We start from the raw sequence: 13,617 nt of genomic DNA, 5'->3' as shown, positions 1-13,617 counted from the left end.
TATGCACATTTTTTTTTCAATAAATACATACTACTGTACTACATGATCAGCGGTTCTGCATCTGTGGATACAGAGGACCAACTGTAAAGTTATACATGGATTTTTGACTGCAGGAGGTGATGGGGGGGTCCACCTCTAACCCCAGTGTTGTTCAAGGGTCAGCTGTGTGTGGTGGCTATCTCACAGTTTTAATTTGCATTTCTGTAATGACTAAAGCTGTTGAGCACCTTTTCTTGTGCTTATTACCATCAATATATCTACTTTGAAAAAAGTGTTCAAGTTTTTTGCCCAATTTTTAATTGGGTTTTTTGTTTCCTTATTATTGAGCTTTGAGCGTTTTTAAAATTATGTTCTAGATACAAGTCTTTTTGTCAGATATATGCTTTGCAATTATTTTCTTCCAGTCTGTGGCTTTTCTTTTCATTTTCTTAGCATCTTTTGAAGAGTGGAAATTTTTAATTGAATTAAATTGAAGTCCTACTTACCAATTTTTAAAAATTGTTTTATGCTTTGCTATTATTATAGTTAGGAAACTTTGCCTACCTAAAGTCAAAGAGGTTTTCCTCCAGAACTTTTATAATTTTAGGTTTTGCATTTGGGACTGTGATTTATTTTGTGGAATGCAAGGTTGGTTTACCATTTAAAAATCTATCAATATTACCAAAGTGACACACCAAGAAAAGAAAAACAATCTGATCATCTTAAGGCCACACTCTGCTTTTATGTTTCAGCTCTTATATCATAAATAAGTGTCCTTTTTGCAGCTTATTTAGTGCTACATTTATTGCATTTTTGTACCTTCTATTGGTGATTGCACTGTTTAAAACAGCTCCGTGCTGAAATGCAGTCTAATGTTCCTGAAGCACGGAAGGCTGTGTTGTGTGTTATGGATAAACTTTGTTCAGGCATGAGTTATTGTCCTGTTGGCCATGAGTTCAGTGCTAATAAATCAACAATATATATTAACTAAGGTGTTTTTAAAAAGAAACATACATGAAACAAGGTTATGTATTAGTTGACAAAATGTTGATAAGTTTTAGCTGATTAAATTTTCTTTATGGGTCCTAATTTTGCTGCTTGATTGCATGTCTCATAATTGGATACCAGATATGATGAACTTTACCATTTTGGGAGCTGGTATTTTTGTATTTTTATAAAATATTTTTGAGCTTTGTTCTGAGATATAGTTATGTTTCTTGGAAACAGGTCACTACTTCTGGGTCATGCTTTAAAGATAGGTAGGTTATTACCAGAGCAGTGTTTAATCTAGGCTTAATTAATCCCCACTACTGAAGCAAGATCCTTCTGTGTATTCTATGTAGTAGATCATGAATCATGAGTTTTTCCAATCCGGCTAGTGGGAACACGTACTATTTTTGGTTTTGTGGAGCTCAGGGCACTGATGCCTCTGAAACTTTCAGGTGGCTCTTTCCCCTGCATGGGTAGTTTACTCACGTGTGTGTGCTCAGTCCTCAGCTGATTTCTTGAGGAATACCCTCTGCATGTCTCCAAAGCTTTCTCTCTTTGCAGCTGTTTTTTCCTCTGATAGTCTGTCTTGTGAATTCTAGCTGCTTTGTTTTCCTTAGACTCTTCTCTCTTCAAATTGTGGAGTCTGGGCTTCCTTGGTGGCGCAGTGGTTGAGAGTCCGCCTGCCGATGTAGGGGACATGGGTTCGCGCCCTGGTCCGGGAGGATCCCGCGTGCCGCGGAGCGGCTAGGCCCGTGAGCCATGGCCGCTGAGCCTGCGCGTCCGGAGCCTGTGCTCCGCAACGGGAGAGGCCACAACAGTGAGAGGCCCACGTACTGCAAAAAAAAAAAAAAAAATCAAATTGTGGAGTCTGCTGGCCTCCTCCTGGATTCTTCCTTTCCTGTGCCATGTCCAGAAAACTTTCAGTGTATTAAGCTGGGCCAGTCGTAGGGCTCAACTCTTGTTTTCCTCTCTCAGGTCACTGTCTTTGTTTCCTTATCAACTTGAAAGCTGTCATCCCATGCATGTTTTGTCCATTAAAAAAAAAATTGTTTTAAGTGGGAATACAAATTTGGATCCTGTTACCCTGTCTTGACCAGAAGGACAAGGCTGTGTTGCTTAAAATTTAATCCTAACATATACTCTCGAAGATTTTATCATATATGCTAACTTTTTTCCTGTTATTCACTTAATGTTTTTCTTTAAAGATCTCACCTTTTTAACTAGATAAGTATATATTATAATGGAATTTTTTTTAGTTTTAACGTCTGTACCCAAAAAGTGCACAAATAACTGTACAGTTTTATGAATCTCAGAAAGTGAACACACTTGTATATAACCAGCACCCAGATGTAAAAAAACCAAATATTACCAATAGAATATCACCAGATATCATGAAAAGTTCCTCATCCTCCCTTCTAGTACTACCTCCAAAATTTAGTAACCATTATCCTAAGTTTAATAGCCAGGCCATTCTTTTTTGTTATTAACTTTAAATAAATGAAATAATGGAAAATTACCCTTTTTTGGCATCTACCTCAACAATATGGGTAATTTAAAGAAATTTGAATTTTAATTGGACATTAAATTAAATGCCACTCAGAAATTATAGGTCTGATGTGCTAGTTATGGTTTTCTAATATACATTAAAGTGACATAACTATTAAAAAATGTGTTTCACATCCTATATTTTGTGAAATACTGTCCTAAAGGGAATATGGTGGTAGATGATGCTGGAAGGTAGGCTAGAACTAGACTCCAGTTTTCCTTGAATGCTGGGCTAAGACTTTTTTTTGCCTTGGAATCTATGTGGCAGCAGTAAAGAGAAGAGTAGCCTGGTTACCCCAGAGTTTCATGGACATTACCTTTTGATAGGTTGAGGGATGCCTTAGTGAAGTCACCTGTCCTATTTTTCTCTCCTCTGAAATTTGGTACATACTTTTTGTTATGAATTGAATCTATTTTCTTTCTCTTTTGTGCTGCCCTTGTCTTAATTCAGGATTTCATTGTTTCTTATGTGGACTTTTAAAATAATCTAATATTGGGTTAAGGGGCATGTACAATCAATCCAACCTGCAACTTTTGGAAATTGATGCAGGTGATCCCTGCATCTTCCACATACTGAATGCTAATCTCTGGGAGTTTCCTTCTGAAACATTGTTCCTATTCTAGAAGTTGATATTTATTTCTAGGTAGCTTAAAGTTTCAGGGAAAGGGTTATTCTTGTGGGTTATTGATGTGAACTCTTGCTTGAACCACTCCTATAGTCTCCCTACTGGAATTTGCTTCCATGTTTGCCCCACCTATGAACTACTTCTCACCTGGAAGCCAGAATTCCTTTTTAAACGTAAATGTGATGCTGTCATTTCCTTGCTCAGAAACCGCCATTGGCTACCATCATATTTAGATGAGATCTTAATTCCTTGCTGTGACTTACAGTGTGATCTCCCAAAACTCTCACCCTGTCTGTGCTCCAGCCATATTGCTGTTATATCGCTAATACTTCTAGGACCTTTATCCTGGTTTTTCTTCAGCTTAGTCTACTTTCAAATATGAATATGGTTACTCTTTATTTGAATGTGCTGAAATGTCACTTATTTAAAAAGGTCTTTTCTGACCACCCTTTCTAAAATAGTCTGCCCTATTCCCCATCTACCAAATCACTCTTTTCTCTGATACAGCTGTATTTTCCTTCAAAGCAATCTATCTACATACCTACCTACCTACCTACCTAATTTTTGGCCTGTTTTACTCTCTACTGTCTGTTTTCCTGTAGTAGAATGTATACTCTAGGATGACAAGGACTTCTTAGACTGCTATATTCATATTCCTTAAAACTGGATTGATGACTGCCACAGGAGCTTGATAAATATTTGATGAATTAATTAATTTATTCATCTTCCCTCAGGCTTAGCTTCTTAGAAGTGGTTTTGACTTTTGCTTTGCCATTGCATGTTCCATTTTATACTGTATTATGGAAAAGATACAGTTGCTTTTTTCTCAGGGTTTTCTTTCTTTTCCACTACTTATAATTTAAGTAATATAAAAGTAACTATCTTGATTAACAGTGTATTAATCTATGACAAATCTTAGTGTTTTATGACCTAAAAGAACATTTCAAATGTCTTTCCTAAGTTTATTTTGTGGTTTGACAGTATAAATAAATTTGGTTCAGTGATCCAAGTATTTGAGCCCCTTTCTGTCTAAAATTGCAGTGATATTTTTAAAGTTATGTAAGATTTCAAGTAGAAATTAAGTTTGAGAAATGACAATTTCAGGTAACATAAAAGCTCCCTATATAGTGCTGCAGAAATTTACATGATGTCATTTGTATTATAATTGATATAAATGGTGCCCCTGGAGATGTTCAGTGCTAAACCAACACAACTCTGCCCCCATTTACTGTCCTCTTTTCTCTCCTTCCATTATCTTACTGAGGTAACTACTGTCCTGAATTTGGTGTTTATCATTTCCATGTTTATTTTAATATTTTTTACTAATTGTGTCTATCCACGAATAATAGATTTGCTTTATTTTGCAACTTGCTATTTTTGTCAGATTTTCATTTATGAGATTTGTCCATTTGTCCATAGTTAATTCATTTAAATGCTGCATTTAAATGCATCCATTTTTAATGTATGGTAATTTATTTATTCCTGCTCTAGTTATTGGACAGTTGGGTTATTTGTAAGTTTTTTGCTATTATATAATGCTGAAATAAACATTTTTATACATTGTTCCTAAGCATTTTTATACATGTTTCCTTGTGTACATGTGCAAGAATTTCTCTAGGCTTCATACCAAAGAGGAGATTTGCCAGGTTATGGACTAGGCACAACTTCAGCATTGCCAAATTGCTCATCAGATGGTTGTCGAAACATATACACCTATCTGCAGTATATTTGAGTGTTTCCTTTGTTTCACACGCTCAATATTTTTTACTATTTGACCTTTTAATTTTTGCTTTTATGGGTATGAAATAGTATCTCAATTTTGCAGTAGCTTAAAAAGATAATGTTTTCTCAAGTAAACAAATTAATTGATGCTAACTCAGTTGAATAAGATAATTTTTGCTTTTTATTTTTGCTAAAAGTATGCATTTTTATTTTATTTTCACTAATTAATTATGAATTATATATTTTGGTAGCTCTGGTTGAAGAGGTGTATTTTGCACAGAGAGAACGTGATGAAGCTATTATGTCTCGACTTCAGTTAGCCAATGAGGAGAGAGATGAAGCAATTGCACGATGCAAGCATATGGAAATGTCTCTAAAACTGTATGTACACATTTAAAACTACATATGACATTAGGAGCATTTATAAAGTACATGAATTATGTGGTGGTTACATGTTTAAAAATGTTACTGATGCTTATATGTTACAGTGGTAAATTCCATATCCCCACAGCCTTTTTCTAAAACTTTTGGCATGCTAGTCGTTTTCAGTCACTAAAAAAAGAAAAAAGAAAAGAAAGAAAGAAATGCACAACACTCTTAGTACAGTTACTTTCTTTATTTCTTCATAGTTCCGTTGTTGATATCCTTACTCTACCTTCCTTTGTGACTCCTCTTTTCTTCCCTCTCCTTATTATCACCTGCTTGATTTATTTCAGCTCTGGGTTCTTTTACTGCTCTCTGCTTACTGTGCTCATTCCTATTCTCCACTACTTTTTACGTCTTTTAGCTGTGGGTTCTAAACTGAAACCTGACACCTGAAATAGGGTAGAGCCTGAGAATCTACATTTTTAGCAAGCGAACCAGGTGATTCTGGTATAGGTAAATAATGTACTGCACTTAGAGAAACAACGCTCTGGAAAGAATTACTTCTCCACTTTTAATGTGTACTCGAATCACTTGGGGAATATTGTTAAAATGCAGATTCTTGTTAGATAACGTCTGGAGTGGAGCCTGAGATTCTGCCTTTTTTCAAGCTCCCAGGTCATGCAAATGATGCTAATCTAAGGAGTCCACTTTGGGTAGAAAGGCCCGAGAGCATCTAGAAATGTTACTTGCAAGATAGATAGAATGTAGTAATCTAATATTTTTATGTTGATCCCTCAATATATTTATCAAATGTTTGCTGTGCCCAATATGGTGCTAGCCTCTGAGGGATCACAATAAAATACTAATTAAAACGTGGTGGGGGGCTTCCCTGGTGTTGCAGTGGTTGAGAATCTGCCTGCTAATGCAGGGGTCACGGGTTTGAGCCCTGGTCTGGGAAGATCCCACATGCCACGGAGCAACTGGGCCTGTGAGCCACAACTACTGAGCCTGCGTTTCTGGAGCCTGTGCTCTGCAACAAGAGAGGCCGCGATAGTGAGAGGCCCGCCCACCGCGATGAAGAGTGGCCCCCACTCGCCGCAACTAGAGAAAGCCCTCGCACAGAAACGAAGACCCAACACAGCCAAAAATAAATAAATAAATTTATTTAAAAAAAAAATAAAAACGTGGTGGGAAACTCCCTGGCGGTCCAGTGGACTCCGCACTTCCTATGCAGGGGGCACAGGTTCGATCCCTGGTTGGAGAACTAAGATCCCACAAGCTGCAGGTCGTTGCCAAAAAACAAACCAAAAAAAAGACAAAAAAACCCATGGTGGTTCATTAGACAGAAGCATCAAATAATTAATATTGTAGCATTCAGGTTGTGACTAGGTAATGTGATTTGGCTTTTGTTTATATTAATGGTTTCATTTTTTTTTGAAAGCTCATTCAAAAAGTAGATGGAGAGACTCATTAAAAAACATTAACTCATTGACAACTAAAATTAAATTTAAAAGTTTAGCTAAATTCCACACTGCCTACTCCCGAATATCTTTATCAATAGGGAAACATTATAACAAACATTTCTCTTTGTTTATATAAACACTACTGTCTGGAAGGATAGATGGTTGATGGTTGAATAGATGCATACATAGAATTAATTTGATAAAAATTAATTCATTTTCTACATTGTGTTTTATTTGAGAGGCATTATATTGTAGAGGTGAAAAGCACAGATTCCAGACGCAGGTACCTGTCTTTGAATCTTCACTCTTTTGCTTCCTAGCTGTACAGTCATGGACAGATTATTCAGAGTTTCTGGGACTCTGTTTTTTGTCTACAAAACAGGGAAATAGTGGCTATTTTATATTGGTGGTTATGAGGACTAAATGATTTAGTAAGTATTGAAAAATACTTGACTTGTAGCAAATGCTGTATAAGTGTTACTTGAATTGAAGAGTAATAATCAATTGAAGTGAAACTGAAGAAATTTTTGAACTTCAGGCAGTGTTTTCTCTCAGTAAGATACATTAATTCCCTAAAGAACTGTCTAAATTTAAGAGATGGAAAAACATTAAGGTGTTGGAATCTCATCAATATTTTTTGTGCAGTGTTTTAGTTAAGCAATATTATTTGACTCTCAGCTATGAAATAAATAACAGTTTTAAACTCCTGTTTTTCTTTTTCTTTATGAATTCTACTTTTTAAAGAATTTGTAAAAGCTGTATTGGATTCTATAGCCAAAGTGCCCCCCTTGTTTAACCTTTATTTTATTTATTTATTTATTTTTGCGGTACGCGGGCCTCTCACTGTTGTGGCCTCTCCCGCTGCGGAGCACAGACTCAGGGCGCGCAGGCTCAGTGGCCATGGCTCACGGGCCCAGCCGCTCCGCGGCATGTGTGATCTTCCCAGACCGGGGCACGAACCCGTGTCCCCTGCATTGGCAGGCGGACTCTCAACCACTGCACCAGCAGGGAAGCCCTCAAATAGCTTTTTAAGGAAGGGTTTATAAATACTTTATTCTCTACTTTGACATACTCCAGACTGGCTGTTTGTTATCCTTATATTCAAATTGGTTATGAATAAAATTCCTGGCTCAAGTATTTTTTCATTCTAAACACTGTAAAAATGTTACTGACTTTTCTGACATTGAGTTTGGCTGAAAAGAAGTCTGAGGTCAATCATATTGCTTTTTTCCTCACTTATAGGTGGTTTAATTTTTTCTTCCTGGGTACTTGAATGATTCTTTATTCTTGAAGTAGAACAACTTAATCAGTATGTTCGTGTTGATCTAATATTTTTAGAATCACAGCATGTCTTTCTAAAGACTATTTGATTTTTCCTTTATTTCAGGGAAATTTTACATTTTTTTTTAGGTTTTCCATTTTAGAGACTTCAGTTATTTTTATAGGGAACTTTTATCCTTATCTATTATCTCTTCATAATTATTTAAATTCCTGTCTTTTTCTCTGCATTCACTGTGATACTCTTAAGCCTTTCCTTTAGTTAGTAATTCCAATTGTTACTGTCCCATTCCCTGTTCTTTCTAGTTCATTTATTAAATATTTTGTTTGTTTATTTATTCTCAATGTTCCCTTAAGTTTTCTTTCTTTCTTTAATTATATAAGTTTCAGGTCTATCCTTAAGTTTTCAATTTTCCTATTCATCTACTCTTTTGTTTTGGCATTTTCTCTTTGAACTTCTTTTACTGAATTCATATTCTTCTTATGTTTTTCTAGAATGCCAACCACGATAGGACAATTTTCTTCTTTCTCTTGGTTTATGTTATCTTTTATATTATGATCTTTATCTCATTTGCATGATATTTTGTCATGTGTTTGTGGTGAATTCATAGTTGGCATGTCATTTCTCTTCATCTTGCTCATGCTTAAATTGTCAAGAACTTTTCTTTGTTCTGATACAGTGCAAGTGAATTTTCCATGATAAACATTTCATATTATTTGAAACCTATTTGTCTTCTCCTCTGATTCTTGGCTAGGTATTGCTTCTGGGCCACTTTTCTTCATTGCTGTAAGGCAGTGGGGTAAGAGTAGTAGTTGGGAAGACCTCCTTGGGGCTAGATACTGATTTTGTTTGAAGTTCTGTCCTCTGCTTGAAGGACTTTGTTTGGTGTCTTGCACTGCTCTGATGGCTCACTCTGTCTCATCTTGTGGATATCCTGATTCCATGAAGTATTTCTTTTGGGCTTTATTTGTTCCACCAGTGTAGTAAAAAAAAAAAAAAAAAAAAAAAAAAAAAATGGCCAGCCCTGATGATACTTGCTTCCTCTGTAAAGATTCTTCAGTAATGCAGGAAGATTTTCTTTACTTTTCTCTGGTCTGTCTACTCAACTCATTGGTCTCTCAGGTTATTTCCAAGCTGTGTGGTATTAATGAAAAATTTCCAGGATTTGGTGAGGTCACTGTCTCTTCTCAATACCTATTTTCATGTGTAAAAAGAGAAGTTAGTTGAACCTGTTCAAAATCATTTTCCACTCTCCACCTTATCCCTACTTCAAAAAATTATTACATAATGAATGTCCTGCTTCCTTTGCTGTTTGATTAATTTTTATCTTCCATTCAAGTGGTATGTGATGGGATACATAGATTTCTGTGTTCAGATTTCACTCTACCATCTTTACTTGGCCTTTTTTTTTTCAATAAACATTTTATTTTAGAATACTTTCAGATTTACAGAAAAGTTGTGAAGATAGTACAGAGTTCCTATAACCCTCACCCAGTTTTCCTTATTGCTAACATCTTACATTACTATGGTACATATGTCACAGGGGAGAAACCAACATTGTTATACAACTATTTACTAAAGGCCACACTTTATTCAGATTTCACTACTTTGCCCTGATGTCCTTTTTTTTTTTTTTTTTTTGCGGTACGCGGGCCTCTCACTGTTGTGGCCTCTCCCGTTGCGGAGCACAGGCTCCGGACGCGCAGGCCCAGCGGCCATGGCTCACGGGCCTGGCCGCTCCACGGCATGTGGGATACTTCCCAGACCGGGGCACGAACCCGTGTCCCCTGCATCGGCAGGCGGACTCTCAACCACTGCGCCACCAGGGAAGCCCTGATGTCCTTTTTATTTTCCAAGATCCTATCCAGGATTCCATAGACATTTAGTTACTATGTCTCCGTTGCCTACTCTGCTGTGTGACATTTTCTCAGACTTTCCTTGTTTTTGATGACAGTTCTGGAATATTGGTCAGGTATTTTATAGAATGTTTCTCAATTTCTGTTTTTCTAAAGTTTTTCTCATGATTAGACTGAGGTATTGGTTTTATGGGACAGAGAGTACAGGGGTGAAATGCCATTTTCATCACATCATTTCAAGGTTATCTTCTATCAATATGACTTACAGCCAGTGATGTTAATCTTGGTCACCTGGCCAAGGTGGTACTTGCCATGTTTCTCTTCTGTAAAGTTACCCACATTCCTCTTTCAAACTCTGCTCTTTGAAGCAAATCACTAAAGTGCAGCCCGTACTCAGTGATGGGGCTGGGGAGTGTGGGCTACGAGGTTAATTGAGTTCTAGCTTCCTCAGCAGAGAATATCTACAGAAATTATTTGTAATTCTTCAGTACAGGACATTTGTATCCCTCATTTTTTTATTTAGTTATATCTGTATGGACTCACTGATATTCATTTAATACTTTGAATTATAATCTAATACTATGTTATTTTGTTGATTGGAGTATTCCAGCTTTCTTTTTTAACATCTTTATTGGAGTATAATTGCTTTACAATGGTGTGTTAGTTTCTCCTTTATAACAAAGTGAATCAGCTGTATATATACATATATCCCCATATCTCCTCCCTCTTACGTGTCTCTCCCACCCTCCCTATCCCACCCCTCTAGGTGGTCACAAAGCACCGAACTGATCTCCCTGTGCTATGAGGCTGCTTCCCACTAGCTATCTATTTTACATTTGGTAGTGTATATATGTCCATGCCACTCTCTCACTTCGTCCCAGCTTATCCTTCCCCCTCCCCGTGTCCTCAAGTCCATTCTCTACGTCTGCATCTTTATTCCTGTTCTGCCCCTAGGTTCTTCAGAACCATTTTTTTTTTAAGATTCCATATATGTGTTAGCATACGGTATTTGTTTTTGTCTTACTGACTTACCTCACTCTGTATGACAGTCTCTAGGTCAATCCAGTCACCACAAATAACTCAATTTCATTTCTTTTTATGGCTGAGTAATATTCCATTGTATATATGTGCCACATCTTTATCCATTCATCTGTTGATGGACACTTAGGTTGCTTCCATGTCCTGGTTATTGTAAATAGAGCTGCAATGAACATTGTGGTACATGAGTCTTTTTGAATTATGGTTTTCTCAGGGTATATGCCCAGTAGTGGGATTGCTAAGTTGTATAGTAATTCTATTTTTAGTTTTTTAAGGACCCTCCATACTGTTCTCCATAGTGGCTGTATCAATTTACATTCCCATTACATTCTCATGGGTTCCCTTTTCTCCACACCCTCTCCAGCATTTGTTGTTTGTAGATTTTTTGATGATGGCCATTCTGACCGGTGTGAGATGATATCTCATTGTAGTTTTAATTTGCATTTCTCTAATGATTATTGATATTGAGCATTCTTTCATGTGTTTCTTGGCAATCTGTATATCTTCTTTGGAGAAATGTCTATTTAGGTCTTCTGCCCATTTTTGGATTGGTTTGTTTGTTTTTTTGATATTGAGCTGCATGAGCTGCTTATAAATTTTGGAGATTAATCCTTTGTCAGTTGCTTCATTTGCAAATATTTTCTCCCATTCTCAGGGTTGTCCTTTGGTCTTGTTTATGGTTTCCTTTGCTGTGCAGAAGCTTTGGAGTTTCATTAGGTCCCATTTGTTTATTTTTGTTTTTATTTCCATTTCTCTAGGAGGTGGGTCAAAAAATATCTTGCTGTGATTTATGTCATAGAGTGTTCTGCCTATGTTTTCCTCTAAGAGTTTGATGGTGTCTGGCCTTACATTTAGGTCTTTAATCCATTTTGAGTTTATTTTTTTCATATGGTGTTAGGGAGTGTTCTAATTTCATTCTTTTACATGTAGCTGTCCAGTTTTCTGAGCACCACTTATTGAAGAGGCTGTGTTTTCTCCATTGTATATTCTTGCCTCTTTATCAAAGATAAGGTGACCATATGTGCGTGGGTTTATCTCTGGGCTTTCTATCCTGTTCCATTGATCTATATTTCTGTTTTTGTGCCAGTACCATACTGTCTTGATTACTGCAGTTTTGTAGTATAGTCTGAAGTCAGGGAGCCTGATTCCTCCAGCTCCGTTTTTTGTTCTCAAGATTGCTTTGGCTATTCGATGTCTTTTGTGTTTCCATACAAATTTTGAAATTTTTTGTTCTAGTTCTGTGAAAAATGCCATTGGTAGTTTGATAGGGATTGCATTGAATCTGTAGATTGCTTTGCGTAGTAGAGTCATTTTCACAATGTTGATTCTTCCAATCCAAGAACATGGTACATCTCTCCATCTATTTGTATCATCTTTAATTTCTTTCATCAGTGTCTTATAGTTTTCTGCATATAGGTCTTTTGTCTCCTTAGGTGGGTTTATTCCTAGGTATTTTATTCTTTTTGTTGCAGTGGTATATGGGAGTGTTTCCTTAATTTCTCTTTCAGATTTTTTGTCATTAGTGTATAGGAATGCCAGAGATTTCTGTGCATTAATTTTGTATCCTGCTACTTTACCAAATTCATTGATTAGCTCTAGTAGTTTTCTGGTAGCATCTTTAGGATTCTCTATGTATAGTATCATGTCATCTGCAAACAATGACAGCTTTACTTCTTCTTTCTGATTTGGATTCCATTTATTTCTTTTTTTCTCTGATTGCTGTGACTAAAACTTCCAAAACTATGTTGAATAATAGTGGTGAGAGTGGGCAGTCTTGGCTTGTTCCTGATCTTAGTGGAAATAGTTTCAGTTTTTCACCATTGAGAATGATGTTGGCTGTTGGTTTGTCATATATGGCCTTTATTATGTTGAGGAAAGTTCCCTCTATGCCTACTTTCTGCAGGGTTTTTATCATAAATTGGTGTTGAACTTTGTCAAAAGCTTTTTCTGCATCTGTTGAGATGATTATATGGTGTTTCTCCTTCAGTTTGTTAATATGGTGTATCACATTGATTGATTTGCACATATTGAAGATTCCTTGCATCCCTGGGATAAATTCCACTTGATCATGGTGTATGATCCTTTTAATGTGCTGTTGGATTCTGTTTGCTAGTAATTTGTTGAGGATTTTTGCATCTATGTTCATCAGTGACATTGGCCTGTAGTTTTCTTTCTTTGTGACATCTTTGTCTGGTTTTGGTGTCAGGGTGATGGTGGCCAAATAGAATGTGTTTGGGAGTGTTCTTCTCTCTGATATATTTTGGAAGAGCTTGAGAAGGCTAGGTGTTAACTCTTCTCTAAATGTTTGATAGAATTCACCTGTGAAGCCATCTGGTCCTGGGCTTTTGTTTGTTGGAAGATTTTAATCACAGTCTCAATGTCAGTGCTTGTGATTGGTCTGTTTTGATTTTCTCTTTCTTCCTGGTTCAGTCTCGGAAGGTTGTGTTGTTCTAAGAATATGTCCATTTCTTCCAGGTTGTCCATTTTATTGGCATATAGTTGCTTGTAGTAATTTCTCATGATCCTTTGTATTTCTGCAGTGTCAGTTGTTACTTCTCCTTTTTCATTTCTAATTCTCTTGATTTGAGTCTTCTCCCTTTTTTTCTTGATGAGTCTGGCTAACCGTTTATCAGTTTTGTTTATCTTCTCAAAGTACCAGCTTTTAGTTTTATTGATCTTCGCTATTGTGTAGTATTCCAACTTTGACCACTGGAATCTCTTTTAGGTGGCTCCTACATGCCTTTGACATGTTC

General features: G+C 36.5%; 1 protein-coding gene across 7 annotated transcripts in view; it reads left to right on the top strand.

Moving 5' to 3' along the window:
* MIPOL1 (mirror-image polydactyly 1) overlaps positions 1-13,617 on the top strand; it is a 322,444-nt gene that overhangs the window by 94,265 nt on the left and 214,562 nt on the right. For all 7 annotated transcript variants that reach the window (XM_060098154.1, XM_060098156.1, XM_060098157.1 and 4 more), the window contains exon 6: positions 5,114-5,243. In XM_060098154.1, coding sequence (XP_059954137.1) covers positions 5,114-5,243 — 130 coding nt within the window. The remainder of the gene's footprint in view (positions 1-5,113; positions 5,244-13,617) is intronic.

Source organism: Mesoplodon densirostris, chromosome 4, assembly GCF_025265405.1.
Source record: "Mesoplodon densirostris isolate mMesDen1 chromosome 4, mMesDen1 primary haplotype, whole genome shotgun sequence".
Taxonomy (NCBI): domain Eukaryota; kingdom Metazoa; phylum Chordata; class Mammalia; order Artiodactyla; family Ziphiidae; genus Mesoplodon; species Mesoplodon densirostris.
The sequence above is the reverse complement of the archived record's forward strand: the minus strand, read 5'-3'. Positions and strand labels throughout refer to the sequence as shown.